Source organism: Oncorhynchus gorbuscha, linkage group LG01 (assembly GCF_021184085.1).
Source record: "Oncorhynchus gorbuscha isolate QuinsamMale2020 ecotype Even-year linkage group LG01, OgorEven_v1.0, whole genome shotgun sequence".
NCBI classification, from domain to species: domain Eukaryota; kingdom Metazoa; phylum Chordata; class Actinopteri; order Salmoniformes; family Salmonidae; genus Oncorhynchus; species Oncorhynchus gorbuscha.
Window position 1 is genome coordinate 8112734 of NC_060173.1, and position 27527 is coordinate 8140260.

Here is a 27527-nt window from a genome sequence, read left to right on the forward strand (position 1 = left end):
GGCACATTGAGGTAAAACGTCGGCACAGTGAGGTAAGGTAAGTGAGGGAGATTATCCACTTTTAAAGAGCGCAATAGCGGACACAAATCTGCCAGTCTGTTCAAAATAGGTATTTATAATGAAACAACTTATTCCCGGTGACTGCTTCAACCTCATTCACAAAAAACTTGATTTACACATTTCTTACTTTCCTTCTGAAATAGTTTGTTCCAATAGTAGTCAGGTGAAAACAAGACTTGGAAGAGAGGCGACATGGAATTGCAGAGGACACTACAGCCAGCTACTGTCTCATCTACAGGAATCAAAGAATTACGCAGGAGTGAATACTGGACACTACGTCTAGTTTTGATTTACATTTGGTTGAGTTGTCAACTAACGTGAATTCAACGTCAAATCATGTCATTGAATTTAGAATAGGTTAGAAACGTTACTGATCAATCAGTTTTCTACGTTGATTCAACGTCATCACATTGATTTCGGTGGTTGAAATGACGTATAAAACAACGTTGATTTAAGCCGTTTTTTTGCCCAGTGTGAAAGGTGTTGCCAGATGTAAACAGTGTGTACACTGTGAGTGGTCCTAGTCTTAGTGAAAGGTTTCTCACCCAGCCAGAGGAGACGAGGATGGCGTACTGCTGTGGTATCCTGCTCCAGAGTGGCTCTAAGATCAGACTCTAGTAGCCGACTGCCAACTCTAGTCCTTAGCAGAGGTTTGCTCACCCAGCGTGATGAGCCTGAGGGTAGGCTAGCTAGCAGGCTACTGCTGAGCTGCCTGGCACCAGAACAAAGGTCTCCCTCCCTCCAACAGCCGTTTGATAACACACATCCATGAATTACATGTTGACACCTCATGTTTGGCCAGAGATGTTAGAAGAGACCTTGTCCCCCCCTCCCTCCAGCGATTATGTAAGATATTATTGCTTGTCAACATCCAAACAACCCAGGCAGCAAGGCCTTAATTAATTTCTACATTTTTACATATTCAGATTCAGGGTTTGTTTTAATTGCCTTCACGTGATGGAATTCATTCTCATGTGTAGTACGTTCAGGTTTGTATGTACTGGTAACTGCCAAAGTAATGGAAACACTTCTGGCAGCTCTGCTATGGTGTGGCGGTGCATTTTCCTGGAATGGTTTAGGTCCACTCAGACCATAAGGATGGCAAGTTAAACTCCAATAATTACACAGCCATTCTGAGTGATCACCTTCAACCAATGGTGAATCATTTATATCCTAATGGGAGTGGTCTCTACCACCAACATCAACAACATACCAAATTATGTATTTTTTTGTTGTTGTGTGCAAGTAAGGTGTCGCATCCCTCCAGTAGAGTTCCAGACACTTGTAGAATCTATGTCAAGGCGCATTGAAACTGCTCTGGCTCGTGGTGCCCCAACGCCCTGTTAAGACGCTTTATGTTGAGGTTTCCTTTACTTTGACAGTTACATGTATGTATGTACAGTGGGGCAAAAAAGTATTTAGTCAGCCACCAATTGTGCAAGTTCTCCCACTTAAAAAGATGAGAGGCCTGTAATTTTCATCATAGGTACACTTCAACTATGACAGACAAAATTAGAAAAAAAAATCCAGAAAATCACATTGTAGGATTTTTTATTAATTATTTTGCACATTATGGTGGAAAATAAGTATTTGGTCAATAACAAAAGTTTATCTCAATACTTTGTTATATACCCTTTGTTGGCAATGACAGAGGTCAAACGTTTTCTGTAAGTCTTCACAAGGTTTTCACACACTGTTGCTGGTATTTTCTCTCATCTTTTTAAGTGGGAGAACTTGCACAATTGGTGGCTGACTAAATACTTTTTTTGCCCCACTGTACATACATACATGTACCTATGATGAAAATTACAGGCCTCTCTCATCTTTTTAAGTGGGAGAACTTGCACAATTGGTGGCTGACTAAATACTTTTTTGCCCCATTGTAAGTGTTTTTTTCGAGCCAATGTTCCCTTCTAAGCCGTGTCATCAACTATCAAAAGGGAGGAACATTTAGCAGATCCTAATATATTGGTCATCCGGGGGAGACATCCATTTTATTTAGGATGTTTTGCATGGTGTTATGGTGTTAGCTGAGGGCATAGTGACATTTCGTGGGAGTCGGGCCTGTGCTGTGCAAATGGCATCAAGAAACAGATGGACTGGCTGGATCCACAGGGCCAAGGACTCCTTCGCTCCTCCAGCTCTGCTCCAATGGTCTGTTTAGTTATTTACATGTCTATTTTGTTTTCCCTAATGCTTCACAAATTGCTGAAGGAGATGGGTTGTGGAAGTGACATGAGTTCACCGACAAAAATCATCACTGTCCATGTCCTCTAATGAACCTTTTGTGACTCACAGACAGAGGGACTTTTATAAGGAACAGATACGGAAGTTCTCTCTGGAAAAAAAAAAAACATCTATATTCTGTTGAGCAACTTCTATTGTAACTCTGGTACGTGGGGCTCTTCTCTGGTTATAGAGGGGTGTTCAAATCAAACGAATGGGATTCTTTAGGGGTCGATAGGTGACCAAAGCCAAGCGCACACTCCATTATTCACTCTCCATGTTCCCTGCAGGAGCCAGGCAACAGCTAATCTCGCTAGAGAAATGCCTGCCTCTGTGTCTGCCTGTTGTCAAAAGAAACATTTAATTTTGTGTCAATATAGAGACAACGCCAGTCTCTATACCAGGACAGCTGTGATCTTTCCATTCACCTGCGTTACCCAGCAGGCCTCAAAGACATGGGTGATCAACATGAGGAACCAAGGGGGAAATTGGATAGTAATGAAGAGGTCGTCTTTTAGTGTAGTCAAAGGATCTTACTTCACGGTTTCCTTTATTTTGGGCAACGTTGATTCTCCACATCACATCACATGTCCGTGCTGCTCTTCCTGACCGAATATGAACATATTGTTGCTACTGGAAAATATTTTGTTTCTCGGGAAAAGGTTATTAGCTTGTCAAGGTTCAGTCACGAGAAACACCGTCTTTTAGTTTTTTTTTGTTTTTCTGTCTCTATAACTGAGGTGTTAAAAATGAAAGAATATATATATATATATTAGAGAGAGAGTGGGTGTGCTGCTATTCACAGAGTGGTGTGCTGCTATTCACAGAGTGGTGTGCTGCTGCTATTCACAGAGTGGTGTGCTGCTGCTATTCACAGAGTGGTGTGCTGCTATTCACAGAGTGGTGTGCTGCTATTCACAGAGTGGTGTGCTGCTATTCACAGAGTGGTGTGCTGCTATTCACAGAGTGGTGTGCTGCTATTCACAGAGTGGGTGTGCTGCTATTCACAGAGTGGTGTGCTGCTATTCACAGAGTGGTGTGCTACTATTCACAGAGTGGTGTGCTGCTATTCACAGAGTGGTGTGCTGCTATTCACAGAGTGGTGTGCTGCTATTATTCACAGAGTGGTGTGCTATTATTCACAGAGTGGTGTGCTGCTATTCACAGAGTGGTGTGCTGCTATTATTCACAGAGTGGTGTGCTGCTATTCACAGAGTGGTGTGCTATTATTCACAGAGTGGTGTGCTGCTATTCACAGAGTGGTGTGCTGCTATTATTCACAGAGTGGTGTGCTGCTATTATTCACAGATTGGTGTGCTGCTATTCACCAAATGGTGTGCTATTATTCACAGAGTGGTGTGCTGCTATTATTCACAGATTGGTGTGCTGCTATTCACAGAGTGGTGTGCTGCTATTATTCACAGAGGAGAGAGAGAGAAAGAGAGAGAGAGAGAGAGAGAGAGAGAGAGAGAGAGAGAGAGAGAGAGAGAGAGAGAGAGAGAGAGAGAGAGAGAGAGAGAGAGAGAGAGAGAGAGAGAGAGAGAGAGAGAGAGAGAGATTACACTTACCAACCACACACTACCTCTCCTTCAGTTCCCCTGGGTGTAGCCTATATATTCTACTACAGCATATGGATCTGTTTCTGGCTTTCATCCAAGCCATATCGTTCCTGAACCTAATTGACCTTGATCACTAAGTGCTGTGAGTATATACGGTGAAAAAAAACTGAGGATGAAAAGCCTTGAAATGGAACAAATGATAATAACTACAATCCTTTTATCACACAGACATAACTAGCTCACAAAACAGTCTTTATGAAGACATTTTTTTTATTTGTATAAATAAGAAAATTCAGTGTAGTTCTCATAGAGCCACCTAGCCCCCAACATTATATTGAGGGACTGCCACCTGCTCTCTCTCCAGGCCCAGTCAATATACAATCAACCAACATCAACTGGGTTTAAACTGCCTTCGTATTCTGGTCATAGACAACAGAGCAGAGCACTGAGCAAGGTGTCCTCTCTCAACTGCCTTGGTATTCTGGTCATAGACAACAGAGCAGAGCACTGAGCAAGGTGTCCTCTCTCAACTGCATGGTATTCTGGTCATAGACAACAGAGCAGAGCACTGAGCAAGGTGTCCTCTCTCAACTGCCTTGGTATTCTGGTCATAGACAACAGAGCAGAGCACTGAGCAAGGTGTCCTCTCTCAACTGCATGGTATTCTGGTCATAGACAACAGAGCAGAGCACTGAGCAAGGTGTCCTCTCTCAATTGCCTTGGTATTCTGGTCATAGATAGCAGAGCACTGAGCAAGGTGTCCTCTCTCAATTGCCTTGGTATTCTGGTCATAGACAACAGAGCAGAGCACTGAGCAAGGTGTCCTCTCTCAACTGCATGGTATTCTGGTCATAGATAGCAGAGCACTGAGCAAGGTGTCCTCTCTCAACTGCCTCACATTTGTTGAAGGTCAATGAATTCCTTCTTAATCAATTCAGGAAGCAGACTGAAATAAGTAAACTGAAATAGGATTTTTTGTTTATTTCCCAAATGGACTAAATTGAAACGTAATTGAGCCTTACTCTGATGGCCTGGCTGTTCGTTAATATGGAGAAGTAGTGGTGCATAGGGTTAAGACACACACACACACACACACACACACACACACACACACACACACACACACACACACACACACACACACACACACACACACACACACACACACACACACACACACACACACACACACACACACACACACACACACACACACACACACACACACACACACACACACACACACACACACACACACACACACACACACACACACACACACACACACACACACACACACACACACACACACACACACACACACACACACATCAGATCAGATGTAGCTCCCCCCGCCCCAAACACAATGCAACACAAAGACAGAACAGAACAGGCTCAAGAGGGTAAGAGGTGTTTGGTGACCTGTCTTTTTTGTCGACACCAAAGTGGTGTTAAATGTGGACACTGCAGTCTTCACATCGGACACAATGGAGGGAGCAGGAGGAGGAGTTTCTCCGGAATTAGTGGCAGAATTTATAGAAACCTGCTTTTTGAAAATCCTCACTCTCTCTCTCTCCCCATAAAAATCATACATTTACACTCTTAAAACAGCGACAGCCTTCAATGCCAATACACGTTCCCGTCATAATTCATAGATTCACATCCTTTTACAATGATGAAATACATAAAATGTTGAGACGGGGACACTGATGTGGAATCCTCTATCACTGTACTGTGTGCCTAGATAGATGTTCCAGTGACAGTCCTTAGGCAGTCAGAGACTAGATTCAAAAGACATCAACACATCTAGTGATGGCACTGTTCTCCTCCTACGGTAGGCCTTGCCTCTCGCTTCATCGCTGCTTGGACTTGATGGCCATCCGACGTATTTAGGACTTTATATGTCGTCATTGCGTGGAAATGATGTGCAAGCTTCCCAATCCAGAGCATGACACGGAAAGGGTTAAAAATGTGCTGTTTTAAAGCAAATTTTTCTGCTATACTACACATATTGCTATGAGGCTTTTGCGGTTGTAAAAGCTCAATTGTTGTGATTCTAAACATTTTGCCATGGCTTTATGACCAGTGAAATGTCTTGAGGTGAGGGAGCACAAACAAACTAAAAATGATGTAAATAACATCATCCTGTCCTCCATCAAAGTTTGTAGCGACACATCCATGCAGGGCCTCCCGGGTAGCGCAGTGGTTAAGGGCGCTGTACTGCAGCACCAGCTGTGCCATCAGAGACCCTGGGTTCGCGCCCAGGTTCTGTCGTAACTGGCTGCGACCCGGATGTCCGTGGAGTGACGCACAATTGCCCTAGCCCTCGTCCGGGTTGTCGCACCAGCGACTCCTGTGGCAGGCCGGGCGCAGTGCGAGCTAACCAAGGTTGCCAGGTGCACGGTGTTTCCTCCGACACATTGGTGCGGCTGGCTTCCGGGTTGGATGCGTGCTGTGTTAAGAAGCAGTGCGGCTTGGTTGGGTTGTGTATCGGAGGACGCATGACTTTCAACCTTCATCTCTCCCGAGCCCGTACAGGAGTTGTAGAGATGAGACAAGATAGTAGCTACTAAAACAATTGGATACCCTGAAAAAGGGGGTCATTTGCTCAACCTAGATTGAGGCACAGACACGGTTTCAATGGGGATAGCTGAGCTGACTACACTGACTGTGCTAGTGGCAAACTCCACAAAGCTGGCAGGCTGGCTAACAGCCTGTCTGGCCTGCACCCTATCTCATTGTGGAGCTAGGGGAGTTAGTGCAGCTAGGATGAAGTATGTCACTCCTCTGCAGGCCAGGCTTGGTCCTGTTTGTGGGTGAGTCCCAGAAAGAGGGCCAATTATCTACAAATTCTATCTTTTGGAAGGGGCAGAAAACAGTTTTCAACTGTTAGGTTGTGAGACTGCTGTAGAGCTCATCACTCCCCCTAACTGCCAGAGACAATTACTTGATGCCGACATATCTTTCTAGCTGATTTACACGCTGAAGCTATGTTGCACTTGGTGACCTCTGACTGTTTCATCCTAACATCGTTGGTGCCGACGTGATAACAATATCCCTATACTCTCTACACTCACCAGTTTTAGCTTTAGCCAGCACCATCTTCAGATTAGCCTTAACGTCTGTAGACCTGCCCCCTGGTAAACAGTCTCTGATCTCTGGATGATTTGTTTTAGGTCTAAGACATTGATATAGCTTTTGATCTAACTTTACTAAACGATCCCCATTGTGAGAAGTCACCTTCCATTTTGTAATAATAATAGTAAGTGATGTGTAGGACTATCAGGTGTAGGCAACAGGTCTAGATGAGATGTCATTTGAAGTGATTGGAGCGCCCTTCGTTGGTGCTGAAAGAACAGCGCCAGGATCACGCTATGACGTTAAAGAAGTTGAACCAACTTGTTGTGCTGAAGGACAGCGCCAGGATCACGCTATGAAGTTAAAGAAGTTGAACCAACTTGTTGTACTGAAGGACAGCGCCAGGATCACGCTATGAAGTTAAAGAAGTTGAACCAACTTGTTGTGCTGAAGGACAGCTGAACCATTTGGACAGTTTTTTAAAAGTTAATTTTTATTTTTTATTTCACCTTTATTTAACCAGGTAGGCTGAAGGACAGCTGAACCATTTGGACAGTTTTTTAAAAGTTTATTTTTATTTTTTATTTCACCTTTATTTAACCAGGTAGGCTAGTTGAGAACAAGTTCTCATTTACAACTGCGACCTGGCCAAGATAAAGCAAAGCAGTGCGACACAAACAACAACACAGAGTTACACATGGAATAAACAAGCGTACAGTCAATAATACAATAGAAAAAAAAGAAAGTTTATATACAGTGAGTGCGAATGGCATAAGGAGGTAAGGCTATAAATAGGCCATAATAACGAAGTAATTACAATTTAGCAGTGTTACGGATACAGTTATCCTGTGTGTGTGTGTATCCTGTGTTTCTTTTCTCTCCTTCTCCACTCACAGGTGAAAATCATCACTCCCCAATCAGTCAACAATCAATCATCAATCAGAAGACACACCTCCTCCTATTTCCTGACCTATCACAGTTCCTTCCCCATGGTTTAAAAACCCCATCATTTGTTTGTTCTAAAGCTCAGCTCAGCTCAATCTCTAGCTCAATCTCTCTGTAAATGCCATGTCTGTAGGTCTCTGTGTTTCACTCTCGCTTTATGTCTTAACCTCTCTTTTGTTTAAGCACCTCATAGCACTTTGTCATCACCTGTGAGTATTGTTTTTGTTTATGGTGTTTGTGTTTGATTGCTGGTGGGAAAAGGGGTTTTTCAAAAACATAAAATGAAGAAACAAGACAAGTCGCCCATGGGCATACACTACCCGTAGGTGAACTTTGGAGGAAAAAATACACTAGTTAGAACTGGGCGGACCACCCACTGTATTTTTGGTTAGTTAGTTAGCTGTTGTTAAAGTAGGCTAGTCTAGCTTAGGGGTGTTTTTGAATACTTATTGTTTCTTTCCTTGGGTCCAGCTCAGCCCCTTTTCCTGTTCTCCCCATTACCGTGTGTTTATAAATAAACCTAGAGTTTGACGGTAGATTTCTGTTGTCGTGGTTATTTCATTCACACTTTTACTTTGTCACAATAATAATTTGCATGAGTTATGTTACGGATCTCATTACCATCCCCCCCTAGACTGTCGGGCCAAAAGGGATTCGTAACAAGCAGATTAACACTGGAGTGAGAGATGAGCAGATGATGATGTGCAAGTAGTAATACTGGTGTGCAAAAGAGCAGAAAATTAAATAAAAACAATATGGGGATGAGGTAGGTAGATTGGGTGGGCTATTTAGAGATGGACTATGTACAGCTGCAGTGATCGGTTAGCTGCTCAGATAGCTGATGTTTAAAGTTAGTGAGGGAGATATAAGTCTCCAACTTCAGCGATTTTTGCACTTCGTTCCAGTCATTGGCAGCAGAGAACTGGAAGGAAAGGCGGCCAAAGGAAGTGTTGGCTTTGGGGATGATCCGTGAGATATACCTGCTGGAGCGCATGCGAATACTTTCGCAAGCCACTGTATGGCGCTACACCGCTGACTAACAGTAACATTGTTTTTCGAAGTAGATTGTCTTGAGTTAGGCTATTGCCACGACCACAATCACCGTGAGTAGCCTATGGCAGGGATCATCACATAGATTCAGCCGCGGGCCAATTTTTTTCTTCTTGAGTGGATGGTCCCGGAATATAAAGAACGCAACTTGACTACAAGAAAATCAAACAGATACGGTATAATATTTGACTAAAAAATAATAGTTTCAAACCTGGCTTCCATTCGTATTCAATCACATACAGTGCCTTCAGGAAGTATTCATACCACATGACCTATTCCACATTTTTGTTGTGTTACAGCCTGAGTTCAAAATGGATTAAATTTACTTTTTTTCTCACCCATCTACTACACACAATACCAAATTGAAAACATGTTTTGAGAAATGTTGCATATGTATTGAACATTAAATACAGAAATCTTATTTACATAAGTATTCACACCCCTGAGTGAATACTTTGTAGAAGCACCCATTGGCTAGAGAGATTTCCACACGTGGATATGTGCAACATTTGACCATTGTTCTTTTCAAAATTCTTCAAGCTCTGTCAAATTGGTTTATGATCATTGCTAGACAGTCCTTTTCAAGTCTTGCCATATATTTTCAAGCAGATTTATGTCAAAACTGTAACTTGGACACTCAGGAATATTCACTATCTTCTTGGTAAGCAACTCCAGAGTAGATTTGGCCTTGTGTTTTAGGTTATTGTCCTGCTGAGGGTGAATTCATCTCCCTGTATCTGGTGGAAAGCAGACTGAACCAGGTTTTCCTCTTGGATTTGCTCCTGCTTAGCTCCATTCCGTTATTTTTTTTATCCTGAAAAACACCCAGATTACAAGCATATGCATAACATGATGCAGCCACCACTATGCTTGAAAATATAGAGAGTAGTACTCAGTAATGTGTTGTACTGGATTTGCCCCAAACATAACACCTTGTAATCAGGATAAAATGTTAACTGCTTTACCACATTTGTTGCAAACAGGATGCATATTTTGGAATATTTGTATTCTGTACAGGCTTCCTTCTTCTTCTTTTCACTCTGTCAATTAGGTTAATATTGTGGAGTAACTATAATGTTGTTTATCCATCCTCTATTTTCTCCTATCACAGCCGTTAAACTCTGTAACTGTTTTAAAGTCACCATTGACCTCATGGTGAAATCCCTGAAGGGTTCCCTTCCTGTCCAGCAACTGAATTAGGAAGGCCGCCTGTATCTTTGTAGTGACTGGGTGGATTGATATGTCATGCCCTGACCATAGAGAGCTGTTTATTCTCTATGTTGGTTGGGTCGGAGTGTGATTTAGGGTGGGTTATCTAGGGGAATTGTATATCTATGTTGGCTGATGTGGTTCCCAATCAGAGGCAGCTGTTTATCGTTGTCTCTGATTGGGGATCATATTTAGGTAGCCATTTTCCTATTGTGCTTTGCGGGATCTTGTCTATGTATAGTTGCCTGAGAGCATTATTATAGTTTTGTTTGTTCGCTTTGTTGTTTTTGTTCTTTGAAGTTTTCTATTCCATAATAAAGGATGGAAATATACCACACTGCATCTTGGTCTACTCCTTACGACGGACGTGACATGATACACCATCCAGAGTGTAATTAATAACTTCACCATGCTCAGAGGAATATTCAATGCTTTTTAAAATTTTTAGATGGGTAAAAATACCAGAAAATATCTGCTGTTCTGGAAATCTCCCTTGTCTTTGTGGTTGAATCTGTGTTTGACTGAGGGACCTTACGGCAGACTGACTTACCTAATGATCACACAGGGCAGGCTTCCCCAACTGGTGGCCTGCGGGCCGAAAATGTTTTTATTTTATTTTATTTTTTATTGTTGGACATAATCGACTATAAAAACACAAGGAAATAAACACAGAGTGATTTTAATTTGGGGGAATCTGTTCCCATGTTTCCCCACGCATAATATAGAGACATACAGAGCCTTCAGGAAGTAAAACCTGACATTTTCCACATTTTCTTGTGTTACAACCTGAATTTTAAATGAATTAAATAGAGATTTTTTTTTGTGTCACTGGCCTACACACAATACCCCATAATGTCAAAGTGGAATCATGTTTAATATAATATATATATATTTATATACACAAATAAAATAAAAAGCTGAAATAAGTATTCAACCCCTTTGTTATGGCAAGCCTAAATTAAGTTCAGGAGTAGAAATGTGCTTAACAAGTGACATAAGTTCCTTGGACTCACTCTGTGTGCAATAATGGGGTTTAACATGATTTTTGATTGACTACCTCATCTCTGTATCCCGCACATACAATTATCTGTGCCACTGGAAATGTTATTTAGTAGCCCACTGTAGCATATATATATATTATGTTGCTTCATTGGTCTGAGCTACAGTTTGAATCAAGACCAGATTGATCCCAGTTTGTCAGTCAGAGTAACCACTCACCTCGGTCATTTGTGTTGTAAAAAAAGATTTAGCTAATGTCCTCTGTCATGTAAATGTGGTAGAATAGCATGAAATGCGTTTTTAAAAGGCATATTTTCTTCGGACACTAAAACCTAAAATCCCCATATGTGAAAATCATAACAATACCTGTTTTCTACTGTAGCCTGTGCCACATTGCAAACGTTATTATGGTTTTATAACGTTTTTTTTCTTCTCTCTCTTTAACAGTAAATTGACCACGCATCGAATTGAAACTTCGTGCACGGATTTGTTAACAGAAAATGAGGGCGTGCCGGGGGGGGGTTGGGGGGTTCTATGCGTTCCTGACGTTCTTGCAAAGTCAAGCCCACATGCTCATTAGTCAACATCACTTTTTTTATGACTTTGTCAAATAGAAGGAATATATATTGTATATATATATATTGTAATGAAACAGGCAGGGAGCAGGTCTCGAACCCTCGACCTTCTAGCCCGAGGTCCGGCGCGCTATCGACTGTGCCGCAAAAGCATGCTCGTGCGGCAGTCGATTCCCGTGCTTATAAACCCAGGGTCGTGACTATATATATATATATATATATATATATATATATTTCGTAACTACCCTATATTTCGTAACGACTCTGGGTTTATATATATATATATATATATATATAGTCACGACCCTGGGTTTATAAGCATATATATATATATTTCGTAACTACCCTATATTTCGTAACGACTCTGGGTTTATATATATATATATATATATACCCATATCCTACTCGGAGAAAACTCCGACCATACATGCCCCCCCCAGAGGTTTATAGGTTCCCTTCTTTTTTTTTTGTTGCCTCACTACTCCGTCGTTGCCAAGGTTTCCGTGTACGCGCTCCAAGAGCGGAGACGCGCTCCAAGAGCGGAGACGCGCGGCCGCTGAGACTCAACGTCTCTGTAGCCATGGCGGCGGATCTACACCCGGAGTGGATCTCTCGTCTCCCTTCTTCATGGAGTTACGGGGTCACTCGGGACGGACGAGTCTTCTTCATCAAGTAATAATCTATTGGATATTATTCATGGGTGTATTTGTAATTTTTTAACATTTTAAACTCGGATACACACCAAAAATGCGATACGTTTTCACCTTTTTCCCTTTCTCACCAACAGCGAAGAAGCAAAGAGTACAACCTGGTTGCATCCAGTCAGTGGAGAGGCTGTGATAACTGGCCACAGGAAAACTCCAGGTAAAAATGTCACCAACTTTATATCCATATGCCACCAAGCTATGTTTTGTTTTGTTTGTCGTTTGTTTCAAACAAAATAGATCCAGAGAGACAAAATGGGTTTAGTTGTTGTTGATGTATGTGAGTTTTAGGTTCGTGTGCTGTGAAACACAGCCGTTAAAACGTCCAGAAGTTGGCATCACACTGGTCATTATGTTAGCTAGCTATAGCTAGCCATCTCAGGTAAACGGAAGGTAAAACTTGTCAAATATACATTTGCTTAGTTTATGCCTCAACTGGTTTTTTTGTTTGTTGTTGACGACACATCCTCGGCAAAAATAACAGACAAATTATATATATGTATATATGTATATATGTATATTCCCCCCTCTCCCTCGAGATTTGGCTACACCTATATGTTAGAATGAGCTACAGTAGCTAGCTGTGTGGTGTTACAGTTAGCCAGCAGCTGCTGCACATGATTCAACCAACGTTAGATGAATTCCCAGTATCTTAGACATTAGCTACTGATCTATATTCACCGGCGACCACTTTAGAGACGTAGATTTTTTTCTTCTCACGAATTGACAACAGTTCCTAATTTTTCTCTCTCTCTCTCTCTCTCTCTCTCTCTCTCTCTCTCTCTCTCTCTCTCTCTCTCTCTCTCTCTCTCTCTCTCTCTCTCTATATATATATATATATATATATATATATATATATATATATATATATATATATATATATATATATATGGTATATAAAAAAAGATAAAGGGTAGTTGTTTCAGGTAGGATTTGTGGTATTTCGATTCTAGAAAGAATTATTTTTATTTTTTTAAAACTTTAATATCACATTCAAAAATAATTTATCAGATGCTAAGTTTGTGATACACAGTTTTTTTGGCTTTAATACCTCAGTTGCAGCCAACAGTATTTTTCAGTGACAACACCTTTCTGGTGTTGTTCGGATGCATGCTAAATAACTAATTAGCAGTGTCTTCCGTCTGTCTTCTATAAACACGGGGTTGTAGCAACATGACGATATGACCCTGTGGGAGAACTAACACTATATAAAAAAAAAAGTGTTTTGTTTTTTTGAAAATAATTTCTCGCTTATATGAATCGGGGATCTTAAGAAAACACCCTTGTACAGAAGACGGCCTTCCTCCAATGACTCTCCTGTGTAATCTAATGGAACTGAGAGTCATGCTCAAGGGTTAGCTGCACCCCTACAAAGCATGGCATGCATTTTGACAGCTGGCATCTTGTTAGTTCATTGGCTTACACTCCGCGACTCCGATGATGTGTGTGTGTGTCCCGTCTGTTGTGCCTCTTTGTTTATCTGGTGCGGTTATGTGTGTTTCTCCCTATAGATTTACCGACTGGATGGGAGGAGGGATTTTCGTTCGAGGGGGCTCGGTGCTTCATAAAGTGAGTCAGAATTTCACATCACAGCCTCCCTCTCTTTCACATTCAGCAGGTCTTCAGTTGACGCTGCACTTGGAATTAACAACGGACACACAGTGTATCCCCATTAACAACGGACACACAGTGTATCCCCATTAACAACGGACACACAGTGTATCCCCATTAACAACGGACACGCAGTGTATCCCCATTAACAACGGACACGCAGTGTATCCCCATTAACAACGGACACGCAGTGTATCCCCATTAACAACGGACACGCAGTGTATCCCCATTAACAACGGACACGCAGTGTATCCCCATTAACAACGGACACGCAGTGTATCCCCATTAACAACGGACACGCAGTGTATCCCCATTAACAACGGACACGCAGTGTATCCCCATTAACAACGGACACGCAGTGTATCCCCATAACCACCCAAGTGTCCGCTTTATTCTACGTTTATGAAGTAAAGGTTGCCCACACTTCAGAGCAAGTCACACTGTCACTGTCTAACAACAGTGACCTTTCTCTGAACAGGCTTTAGCCCACTTGTTAGGGCTTTGTCTCTCCCTCAGTCAGTATCCAACGTCAGCCGACCTCTCCCTCAGTTAAGTACCTTTTCCCTTCTTATCCAAGCTGGGATGAAATGTGTTTCGTTACGCTTGCATTATATCAGCAAACCTCTGTTTATGCTTTGTTTGAACACATTGCTTTTCAGTTGTTGCTCCAAATGTCACCCAGAGCCAATACCTATAGTTCTGGTAAATCCCAACCTAACCTAACCTGGCCAGGCCTTGCCTTGTAAGAACAACATGTAGGGAATCAATGGCTCTTCTATCATAGCTGGGAACCTTTACTCTTTTATTTGCATGGTTTATCAGCAAAGTTAATTATTACATCGTCTTTAAGAGAGCTGTGTGTGTGTGTGTCAGTCAGTGTGTCTTTGTGCAAATAGACTGGTGGGCTGTGGAAATGACATTTTGTCTCCTTTCAAATCAATTTGTCATTCATATGGTGCCCTGTTGGAAAGCAAGGCTAAGCTTAACACTTGCCATGTTTTCCCTTCTAAGATGAACTATGAAGTGTTTATAACGACACTGGTTATGACTGAGGGTGTCATAAGTGATGTCATAACCTAACCTTGTGCACAAAATTGCTGCAATCTAGGCTATGTCACAACACATGAGTCATGTATTGAGTAGGCAATGACATACATCCTTTCCTTTCCTCGGAATCTTAGTGCGTATGTGTGTGTATGCATATGTCACTGTGAGTAAGTAGGGTATTGCAGTGAATGTCTCTCTTGTCCAATAAGACATACAAACAGGATTTGTACATGTTGCCCTGTGTGTTTGGACTACATTGATGGTGTGAGGACCAGGTTAACCTTGAGAGAGGACAAAGTGATGTTTTTCGGCATCATATTTCACATAATTAATTTTTTAACCCTTCCCTGACCTGTCTCCATCCTTTTGTTTCATGACAGTCTGTGTCTATCTTGTTCCCTTCCTCTTGCTTCATGGCTTCCTTATATGGAATCAGAGCGGTCAAAGCATCATATTTTACATAATGGCGTTCCTACCTTTGGCATTCTTTATTTTTTAATTACAATATTTTCGTACTTTTACCCATTTTTCTCCCCAATTTTGTGATTTCCAATTGGTAGTTACAGGCTTGAGCCATTGCTGCAACTCCCCTTCTGACTCGGGAGAGGCGAAGGTTGAGAGCCACGACCCTGATCGCTTAACCTGGAAGCTAACAGCACCAATGTGTCGGAGGAAACACCTTCCAGCTGGTGACCAAAGCCAGCCCGCCACAAGGAGTCGCTAGAGTGCGATGGGACAAGGAAATCCCGGCCAGCCAAACCCGGACAACGCTGGGCCTTTTGTGCACCACCTCATGGGTCTCCCGGTCACGGCCAGCTGTGACACAGCCTGGGTTCGAACCCGGGTCTGTAGTGATGCTTCAAGCACTGCGATGCTATGCCTTAGATCACTGCACTGCTATGCCTTAGATCACTGCGCCGCTATGCCTTAGATCACTGCGCCACTCAGGAGGTCCTGCTCTATGGTGTTATGATGGTCAGAAATATGCCTACATGGTCATAAGGACAGTCATCATCTTTCACATGTAATGTTTTTTTCCCTCTTTGTCCAGTGCTCCTTTCGTTGTGCTGTGTGTGTGTGCTGTGTGTGTTTGCTGTGTGTGTTTGCTGTGTGTGTGTGCTGTGTGTGTGTGTGTGTGTGTGTGCTTTGTGTGTGTGTGCTGTGCGTGCGTGTGTGCTGTGTGCTGTGTGTGCGTGTGTGCTGTGTGTGCTGTGTGTGTGCTGTGTGTGTGTGTGTGCTGTGTGTGTGTGTGCTGTGTGTGTGTGTGTGTGTGTGTAGTGTGTGTGTGTGTGTTTGCTTTCCTTTCCTCTTGCTCCATGGCAGTCTCATACAGAATCAGAGATCATCATTGTAGACTGCACCGATTCATTGTACCGAGTTTGTTACAAAGGAGACAGTATTCACTATTGTCTCACTGTCTTTCTAAGGGAGATGTCTTGGAGATAGACGACTGAGCTTATTTGGGTCACTCCCTACTTGTGTGAGCTATGGATGGCAGTACCCTAACACTACTACTACTCTAACCAACCTTCCAGAATACACGGATGCTTCTAGATAAGAGATTGAAAAAGGAGAACCAGGGGAAAAAAAAGAGGAATGGAATCTTGTTTTCTCACATCCAATACTTTAGCAGTTCTCTCCTGTCTTGTATTTCCTCATGAATTACACACAATGCAAATGGAAGTCTGCCAGGAGAGGAGGCAGCGTTAGAACAGAGGCAGTTATTTGATATTTCCAGCATAAGACTACGAGGCTAACCAACTAGTGTAAAACAGATGGATGTGTGTTTCATTAATTGAAGGCTATTTGTGGCAACACTCCTAACATGGCTACTTATGTGGTGAGATTGTAGTCTTCTTTCGTAGATATATATTGTTTACGTACACAGAAAATACAGGGCGAATGGTGGCTCTCCAGTGGATAGCTGCTGTCCTGACAAGCTCCTGACCAATTCTGCTATTTCGTGTGTTTCAAAAATGAATAGGAAGGGGTGGCGCAGTGGTCTAAGGCACTGTATCACAGTGCTAGCTGGACCTCTCGTTGCCCCATGGACCTCCCGGTCGCTGCCAGCTGCGACAGAGCCTGGGCTCGAACCCAGAGTCTCTGGTGGCACAGCTATCACTGCGATGCAGTTCCCTAGATCATTGCAGTGCCCTAGACCACTGCTCCACCAGAGACCCTGGGCTCACCAGGTCTCTCACCAGAGACCCTGGGCTTTGTCTTTGTGTTAGTTGGTCAGGGTGAGAGTTTGGTGGGCAGTCTTTGTTCATTTTTCTAGGTTGTGTTTGTGTTTGGCCTGGTATGGTTCTCAATCAGAGGCAGGAGTCGTTCGTTGTCTCTGATTGAGAATCATACTTAGGTAGCTTTTTCCCACCTGTGTTTTGTGGGTGAATATTTTCCGTTTCAGTGTTTGCACCATTCGGGACTGTTTCAGTTTTCATTTTGATTCTCTTGTTATTTTGTATTTTGTATTCATGCTCATTAAAAGACATTATGGATATGTGCCACGCTGCGCATTGCTCCGATCTCTCCTACTCCTCCTCAGAAGAGGAAGAGGAATATTGTTACACCACCCTTTGCCTTGATGACAGCTTTGCACACTCTTGGCATTCTTTCAACCAGCTTCACCTGGAATACTTTTCCAACAGTCTTGAAGGAGTTGCCACATACGCTGAGCACTTGTTGGCTGCTTTTCCTTCACTCTGTGGTCCAACTCATCCCAAACCATCTCAATTGGGTTGAGGTCGGGTGTTTGTGTGGAGGCCAGGTCATCTGATGCAGCACTCCATCACTCTCCTTCTTGGTGAAATAGCCCTTACACAGCCTGGAGGTATGTTGGGTCATTGTCCTGTTAAAAAACAAATGATCGTCCCACTAAGCGCAAACCAGATGGGATGGCATATCGCTGCAGAATGCTGTGGTAGCCATGCTGGTTAAGTGTGCCTTCAATTCTAAACAAATCACAGACAGTGTCACCAGCAAAGCACCCCCAAAGTCTACACCTGTAGTTAACGAAGCATTTGACAAATAAATTAGATTTGAATGAATACTTGTCCTTTATATAACGTGTTTATAAACAATCACCTAGGGCTGATCTAATTAACCTAGGGCTGATCTAAATCACCTAGGGCTGATCTAAATCACCCAGGGCTGATCTAATTCACATAGGGCTGATCTAATTCACCTAGGGCTGATCTAAATCACCTAGGGCTGATCTAAATCACCTAGGGCTGATCTAAATCACCTAGGGCTGATCTAAATCACCCAGGGCTGATCTAATTCACCTAGGGCTGATCTAATTCACCTAGGGCTGATCTAATTCACCTAGGGCTGATCTAATTCACCCAGGGCTGATCTAATTCACCCAGGGCTGATCTAATTCACCTAGGGCTGATCTAATTCACCCAGGGCTGATCTAATTCACCCAGGGCTGATCTAATTCACCTAGGGCTGATCTAATTCACCTAGGGCTGATCTAATTCACCTAGGGCTGATCTAATTCACCTAGGGCTGATCTAATTCACCTAGGGCTGATCTAATTCACTTAGGGCTGATCTAATTCACCTAGTGCTGATCTAATTCACCCAGGGCTGATCTAATTCACCTAGGGCTGATCTAATTCACCTAGGACTGATCTAAATCACCTAGGACTGATCTAAATCACCTAGGGCTGATCTAATTCACCTAGGGCTGATCTAATTCACCTAGGACTGATCTAAATCACCTAGGACTGATCTAAATCACCTAGGGCTGATCTAAATCACCTAGGGCTGATCTAAATTAGATCTAAATCACCTAGGGCTGATCTAATTTAGATCTAAATCACCTAGGGCTGATCTAATTCAGATCTAAATCACCTAGGGCTGATCTAATTTAGATCTAAATCACCTAGGGCTGATCTAATTTAGATCTAAATCACCTAGGGCTGATCTGTGTAGCTCAGTTGGTAGAGCATGGCGCTTGTAACGCCAGGGTAGTGGGTTCGATCCCCGGGACCACCCATACGTAGAATGTATGCACACATTACTGTAAGTCGCTTTGGATAAAAGCGTCTGCTAAATGGCATATATTATTATTATTACTAATTCACACCTAAATCACCTAGGGCTGATCTAATTTAGATCTAAATCACCTAGGGCTGATCTAATTTAGATCTAAATCACCTAGGGCTGATCTAATTCACACCTAAATCACCCAGGGCTGATCTAATTCACAAAAATGACACGTGCAATATCCATATCGCAAGAGATTCATATCGCATGCAATATTTTGAAGTGCCGTTTTTATAGTTCACTCCGTTTGTCGTTTTTCCCGCTCTCCTCTTGCATCTGCTTCCCCACACACCAAGCCCCGCCCCCCACCCCTCCAGCAAGGCAGTTCTTCCTCCTTGCTGTTAGATTCACTAAGTTTAGAGATCTCTGTTACTACTGGTACACTTGCTGAAATGAGAGGAGGTGCTGTATGGCTTGGCTGTAACTGTCAGGTCACAGTTTGTGCTGACTTAGCGTTCTCTTCTTTGTTTGTTTGTGTGTGTGTGTGTGTGTGTGTGTGTGTGTGTGTGTGTGTGTGTGTGTGTGTGTGTGTGTGTGTGTGTGTGTGTGTGTGCGTGTGTGTGTGCCGTTTGTGTGTGGACGTGTGGGTGAGATTGTGTGTGTGTGTGCGCGTGTGGAGTCTCTTTTGTGTGAGTGTGTTTTGATAAAGGGGAGGGCACTGCCCGGGAGGAGGGAGGTAGATTTGATTAGTTTATACTTTTGTGGGGCACTGAATGAGTGAAGGTCACTGTAGATGTTAATCGAATCACTTTTGTCTGTCTGTAGCGGGTGGAGTTTATATGTGTGTGTGTGTGTGTAATAGTGCCAACGACTAGTTTCTGGGTAATTTGCGGGTGGCAGAGTGCCAACACGGCCCGAAACCCTTTTTAGTTTAGAGCGAGAGAGAGAGAGAGAGAGAGCAAGAGGGAGGCCTAGTCAACTGCTGCCAGTTGAACGAGGTCATGAATGAATGAATGAGGATCTGTAAATGCACGTACATATTTTATTACTACTTTACACCTGTATTGTTGGTGACGAGTTTGTAGAAAGAATGTTCTTTCTAATCAATTGATGTCAACATTCTCAGTTTATGGGAGGGACTGTCTATGTGTGGTTCCTTCACTCAAGAGGACAGGTGCACTGAACCATATCTACGGACATTCTCAGTTTAGTTTTTATGGGAGGGGACTGTGTTTCTATTCTAGTTTATGGGAGGGACTGTGTTTATCTATGTGCTGGTTCCTTCAGCCAATCAAGAGGACAGGTGCACTGAACTAACCATATCTACGGACATTCTCAGTTTATGGGAGGGACTGTGTTTATCTATGTGCTGGTTCCTTCAGCCAATCAAGAGGACAGGTGCACTGAACTAACCATATCTACGGACATTCTCAGTTTATGGGAGGGACTGTGTTTATCTAGTGAAAATCAAGAGGACAGGTGACCTAATTGGACATTCTCAGTTTATGGGAGGGACTGTGTTTATCTATGTGCTGGTTCCTTCAATGAGTTTGAACAAATACCACTACAGAAAAATAGAGAGGGCTCGTCGCTCCACAGGCAGCATCGCGTGCTGGTAAATTAACCCAATGAGTCGCCCTGTGCGATTTGAACAAATGATCGAAAGCTGAGACTCTCACACGTACATGTAACATGTGTTGCTCTATGACCTCACAAGCTTCTTCTACATAGAAGACCATAGGAAATCCCAGGTCATAGTGTCTATAATACTGTAAGGGGTTCTTCTACATAGAAGACCATAGTAAATCCCAGGTCATAGTGTCTATAATACTGTAAGGGGTTATTCTACATAGAAGACCATAGGAAATCCCAGGTCATAGTGTCTATAATACTGTAAGGGGTTCTTCTACATAGAAGACCATAGGAAATCCCAGGTCATAGTGTCTATAATACTGTAAGGGGTTCTTCTACATAGAAGACCATAGGAAATCCCAGGTCATAGTGTCTATAATACTGTAAGGGGTTCTTCTACTTAGACGATCATAGTAAATCCCAGGACATAGTGTCTATAATACTGTAAGGGGTTCTTCTACTTAGACGATCATAGTAAATCCCAGGACATAGTGTCTATAATACTGTAATAAGGTCACATAGTTGCTGTCACAAACTCCAAACAGTTGTCACTGACTAGTTGTGTATTCATTTCCCACTGAGCAAACCACTCCTGTACTTATTACAGCATTCATATACATTTTTATCCAGTTAGTGTTTTGGCAGACCATATTGTTCATTGCCATTTGCCAGTAAGACTCATGAATGCAACAGTTTATGTCCAATAGTTTTGTGTTCTACTTGTAGCCCTGGTTGTCCTTTAAAGAAAATGGTAAATCACCTCATTGTGAGGCTCAATATAAAGGCTGGACATGAAGATAAATGAAAATACATTTTTTTTGGGGGGTGGGGGGGGGGTTCGGGACTGATAGTGTTAAGACGGTGGGTGTGTCTCAACTGGCACCTTGTTCCCTATATAGTGCACTAGACAGCATAGGGCTCTGGTTAAATGTCGTACACTATGTCGTGAATAGGGTGTCACTTTGGATGCAGGCAGTCCGTGACTGTTATCTCTACGCTGCTTTTCTCTCTGGCCTGTCAGGCAGAATGCCCTTCCCAGCAGTATTCTGAATAGGGTCTCTTTCTTTCTGTGTGTGTGTGTGTGTGTGTGTGTGTGTGTGTGTGTGTGTGTGTGTGTGTGTGTGTGTGTGTGTGTGTGTGTGTGTGTGTGTGTGTGTGTGTGTGTGTGTGTGTGTGTGTGTGTGTGTGTGTGTGTGTGTGTGTGTGTGTTTGTGGCAGGTAGCCTAGCAGTCAAGAGCTTTGTGCCGGTAACCCGAAAGGTCGCTTGTTTCAATCCTGAAGCTGACTAGGTGAAAAATCTGTGTTACTTTGAGCAATTCACTTAACCATAATTGCTCCTGTAAGTCTCTCTGGATCAGAGTGTCTGTAAAATTACTAATATGTAAATGTGTGTGTGTGTATTGTGCATGTAAAAGGTTTTAATTATGTTATGGGGATGAATTATGACCCTAATTAAACTGTCAAACTCTCTCTCTCTCTCTCTCTCTCTCTCTCTCTCTCTCTCTCTCTCTCTCTCTCTCTCTCTCTCTCTCTCTCTCTCTCTCTCTCTCTCTCTCTCTCTCTCTCTCTCTCTCTCTCTCTCTCTCTCTCTCTCTCTCTCTCTCTCTCTCTCTCTCTCTCTCTCTCTCTCTCTCTCTCTCTCTCTCTCTCTCTCTCTCTCTCTCTCTCTCTCTGGGGTCTCTTTCTCAATTCAATTCGCTTTATTGGCATGACGTAACAATGTACATATTGCCAAAGCTTATTTTGGATATTTACAATATAAAAATAAATAAAAAGGAGAATAAAAATGAGAATCAAAATCTTACAGAACTCTGCATGCAGGGTTTCAATGGGGTGTTTGTCCCATTTGATGAAATCTTGTTTTGCAAGTGGACCTCACACCTCGCTGCCATAAAGTGCAATTGGTTCAATGACATGTTCAATTAGTTTTAGCAATTAGTTTAACCTTGAATAAGGGTTTCAAATTTGGGAAAATGACACTCTCTAATTGTTTTATATTTTTTACATTTTGTCAGGAAATGCAGCTCCCTCTCAGGTTCTGCTGTTGTGCAGTGGTTGCACAGCCTTTCCTCTACAGGGAGCCAGGTTTTCCTGTATCTACCCTTCTCAATGGCAAGGCTGTGCTCACTGAGCCTGTACGTTGTCAAGGTTTTTCTAAGGTTTTGATCAGTAACCATGGTCAAATATTTAGCCAGGGTGTACTGTCGATTTAGGGCCAGATAGTACTGCATTTTGCAGTGCTATCTGATTGAACTTGCCCCAGGACCAGCTGTTCTGGACTGAGGCTTCAGTGTGTTAGGCAGGTTTGTGAAATCAGGACCAGCTGGATGTGAGGCTTCAGTAAAACAGGTTTGTGAACTCAGGACCAGCTGGATGAGGGGACTGAGGACCAGCTGGAACTTAGATGGGGGACTGAGGCTTCAGTGTGTTAGTAGAACAGGTTTGTGAAATCAGGACCAGCTGGATGAGGGGACTGAGGCTTCAGTGTGTTAGTAGAACAGGTTTGTGAACTCAGGACCAGCTGGATGAGGTGACTCCTTTATTTGCTCAGCTCTTGGCATTGCAGGGCTTGGTAATGATATGAGAGGGGTCACTGTATTTTAGATGTTTCCAAAACTGAATTGCTCTTTTTTTAGTTTTAATTATTAGTGGATATTGGCCTAATTCTGCCCTGCATGCATCGTTTGTAGTTTTCCTCTGGACATGTAGGAGAATCTTACAGAACTCTGCATGCAGGGTTTCAATGGGGTGTTTGTCCCATTTGATGAAATCTTGTTTTGCAAGTGGACCTCACACCTCACTGGCATAAAGTGCAATTGGTTCAATGACATGTTCAATTAGTTTTATCCAAATTTGAATAGGTATTTCAAGTTGAATTAGCTTTTTAATGGCGCAGAATGCCCTGGCGCAGAATGCCCTGCGTGCTTTCTCTCTCAGCTCATTCACTGCCTCATTAAGGTGTCCAGTTGATCTTATTTTTAAACCTAAGTAATTGTAGTGTGTACAGTACTCTATATATTTTGTACCAATTCCCTGAGATCTGGATCTTCTCTGGAAAATCATTATTTGAGTCTTTTTGGAGTTTTACTGCCAGGGTCCAGGTCTGGCAGTACTGCTCTAGCAGGTCCAGGCTCTGCTGTAGGCCATGTGCTGTGGGGTTTACTGCCAGGGTCCAGGTCTGACAGTACTGCTCTAGCAGGTCCAGGCTCTGCTGTAGGCCATGTGCTGTGGGTGACAGCAGGAATAGGTCATCTGCGAAGAGTAGGCATTTAACTTCTGAATTCTGGAGACTAACACCAGGGGCTGAGGATTTTTCTAGAATAGTGGCCAATTCGTTAATGTAAATATTGAAGAGTGCAGGGCTCAGATTGCAACCCTGGCGAAGGCCCCGCCCCTTGTTAAAGAATTCTGTTATTTTCTTACCAATTTTAATGCTGCACGTATTGCCAGTATACATTGATATAATTATGTCATATGTTTGACTCCCTACACCACTTTCAATAACTTTGTAGAACAGTCCTGTATGCCAAATAGAATCAAATGCTTTTTGGAAGTTGATAAAGCAAGCATATATTTTGGTGGACATGTTTATCTATCAGGGTGTGTAGGGTGTAAATATGATCAGTTGTGCGATGTTTTGGTATAAATCCAATTTGGCTTTTACTCAAGACATTGTGCTTATTAAGGAAGTTTATAACTCATACATTGATAATACTACATAAAACCTTCCCCAGGTTACTGTTCACACAAATGCCTCTGTAATTGTTAGTGTCAAATTTGTCTCTGTTTTTAAAGATTGGAGTCCTTGATTCCAGATGTCGGGGAAATAACCTACACTCAGGATCAAATTAAACAGTTTTAATATAACCAATTGAAATGTTGCACTAGTGAGTTTGAGCATCTCATTTAGGATGCCATCAGGTCTGCATGCCTTTTTATATTTGAGAGCCTGAAGTTTCTTATAGAGCTCCTGGTCAGTAATAGTTTAGTTTCTTATATTTTCTTACAGAGCTCCTGGTCAGTAATAGTTTAGTTTCTTATAGAGCTCCTGGTCAGTAATAGTTTAGTTTCTTATAGAGCTCCTGGTCAGTAATAGTTTAGTTTCTTATAGAGCTCCTGGTCAGTAATAGTTTAGTTTCTTATAGAGCTCCTGGTCAGTAATAGTTTAGTTTCTTATAGAGCTCCTGGTCAGTAATAGTTTAGTTTCTTATAGAGCTCCTGGTCAGTAATAGTTTAGTTTCTTATAGAGCTCCTGGTCAGTAATAGTTTAGTTTCTTATAGAGCTCCTGGTCAGTAATTGGGGAGTCCAGTGGATTTTTATTGTCCTTTTATAGCTTTTTCTAATCCATTCAACTTCTGCGTTTGTGTCAATTTGAACGGTGTCGTAGAGTTTAAAATGGGTTGTCCATATGTCACCATTTTGTACCGATAATTCCTCTTGTTTAGATTTTTATTTATTTTTTTCTCCAATTTTTCCAGAAGTTGTGTGTGTTTATGGATTCCTCAATTAGTGTCAGCTGCTTGCTGTTGTACTGTGCTGTTTTGGTGCTGAGTGTTACGTTTATAGAGTTTTAAGGCGTAATTCACCATTATTTGGGTCTCTGTGCTTTTGGTTGGATAGTGTTCTAAGTTTTTTCCTTATAATTTTACAATCTGCATCAAACCAGTTGTCATCTGTGATCTTTTTTTATTTAGTTTTTTATCATTTTCAATTGTGCTTCTTTTGCCGTTTGCCTGAATATATAGTTGATGTTTTGTACTGCTAGATTGATGCCTTCTTCACTGTGAGTGAATGTGGTATCCAGAAAGAGTGTTTGGATATTTTGGTTCCAGGTTGCTTTCTGGGATTGTTCTGTGCTGTTTTGGGCCCATCTGTATGAATTTCTGATGTTGTACAGCTCACTGGGCTGTGAATGTGTGGTTGTTTCCATGTCTGTTCTTTTGAGGGTCAACATAATTTGGCTGTGATCAGACAGAGGTGTTAGTGGCTTGACAGTGAATGAGCTGAGAGAGAAAGGGTCAACGTCTGTGATCATATAGTCTACTGTACTGTGGCCAAGAGGTGAGCAGTAGGTGAATCTTCCCAAAGAGTCCCCCCCGTAACCTACCATTGACAAAGTACAGAGTACAGTAAAGATCCCTTCTGTTTTTGTTGACGGTGCTGTCACTGTTGTTTCTATGGGGGAGATGAAGACAGTTAGAAACAGTATGGCCTGTAATAAAGCTGTCCCCTCGTGTGCTTGTTAGATCAGGTAGTGTTCCTGTGCGCGCATTTGTGTCCCCACAGATGAGCACATTTCCCTGGGCCTGGAAATGGCACGTCTCTTCCTCAAGGGTGGGGAATAATATCACCTCTGAGTAATATGGGGATTCTGAGGGGGGGGATCTCCTCTGAGTAATATGGGGTCTCTCTCTCTCTCTCTCTCTCTCTCTCTCTCTCTCTCTCTCTCTCTCTCTCTCTCCCACCTCTCTCTCTCTCTCTCTCTCTCTCTCTCCCACCTCTCTCTCTCCCACCTCCCTCTCTCTCCCACCTCTCTCTCCCACCTCTCTCTCTCTCTCTCCCTCTCTCTCCCTCCTCTCTCTCTCTCTCTCTCTCTCTCTCTCTCTCTCTCTCTCTCTCTCTCTCTCTCTCTCTCTCTCTCTCTCTCTCTCTCTCTCTCTCTCTCTCTCTCTCTCTCTCTCTCTCTCCCCCTCTCTCTCTCTCTCTTTCCCCCTCTCTCTCTCTCTCTTTCCCCCTCTCTCTCTTGCCCCCTCTCTCTCTCTCTCTCTCTTTCCCCTCTCTCTCTTTCTCTCTCTCTCTCTGCCGCTTTGAAATGACATTAGAGACCTACTTTCTTTTGAGGGTATAAGTGTAGTACATAGCTTGTCTGTAAAGTAAATATGAAGCATGATAAATATTTGACTCGTCTACACCACCGCCAGCCAACAACCATTCAAACCACCATTCATTAAAGTAGCCTTGTTTTCACTGCTGCATTATTCATCCATCCCACAGGACAGAGCACGTCAACTGAAATCTGGACAGTATTGACTAAAGTCTCCCCCAGTGGATCTATAGTCAATGTTTGGTGTCTCAAGCTCCAGCTGTGCTTTGAAGTCCCACCGGCTGGCTGTACACTTGAAGATGATGCGTGCGTTCCAAACAGCACCCTATTTCTTACACCACGGGACATGGTCTAAAGTAATGCACTACATGGGGACTATGCAGCCATTTGTTACGTGTCCCTTCAAGTAGGGCTCTTGATATTTGTAATTTTGCCTCTGTTAGATGGATCAATATTTCTTTCTTCGACTGATGCTTGTGGATAATTAAGTTTTGATGACTTTGTAGTGCTGGTCGCTGTATTGATAATCTATTAGGATGAGACTACTGCTCACTGGCACATATGTGATTAAATCCTATTGTCCTGCTCACTGCTGCAGCAGTAAAGGGTCCTCACTATATTTATGTCACGATACTTATTATTATCAAGAGACTATTGTTCTATATGTATTTTGATTCGATACTGTGATTTTTATTGCGATTCGATGTTCCAAACACATTACTCATCATATGTCTGCTGCAGAGGGACAAGAGACATGAGAAAACAACTAGTTATCATGGAAATTAAAGTGGTGAAAACAAGAGTTCAGCAAACTACAGTACAGCAAACTAGCACAAACATATTGAGATATTTTCAAAACATTACGATATATCATCAAAAATAATATCCCGATAAGTAACGATTGTTTTTGTTGTTGTTGTTGCCCCATCACTACTAATCATTTTGACCTTTGTCATTGTCAGAGTCGTGTTTGTAAGTCGCTCTGGATAAGAGCGTCTGCTAAATGACTTAAATG

At 42.5% G+C, this 27527-nt stretch overlaps 1 protein-coding gene across 8 annotated transcripts in view; it reads left to right on the forward strand.

Annotated features, from left to right (window-relative positions):
- Positions 1-12226: 12226 nt before the first annotated feature.
- Positions 12227-27527, forward strand: part of LOC124032192 (pleckstrin homology domain-containing family A member 5-like) — a 261873-nt gene continuing 246572 nt past the window's right edge. For 7 of the 8 annotated variants that reach the window (XM_046344393.1, XM_046344432.1, XM_046344404.1 and 4 more), the window contains exons 1-3: positions 12227-12373; positions 12489-12565; positions 13917-13974. In XM_046344393.1, coding sequence (XP_046200349.1) covers positions 12282-12373; positions 12489-12565; positions 13917-13974 — 227 coding nt within the window. In that variant the 5' untranslated portion in view covers positions 12227-12281. Of the gene's footprint in view, positions 12374-12488; positions 12566-13916; positions 13975-26682; positions 27416-27527 lie in introns of those variants that run through there. The other variant, XM_046344465.1, reaches the window with a different exon arrangement.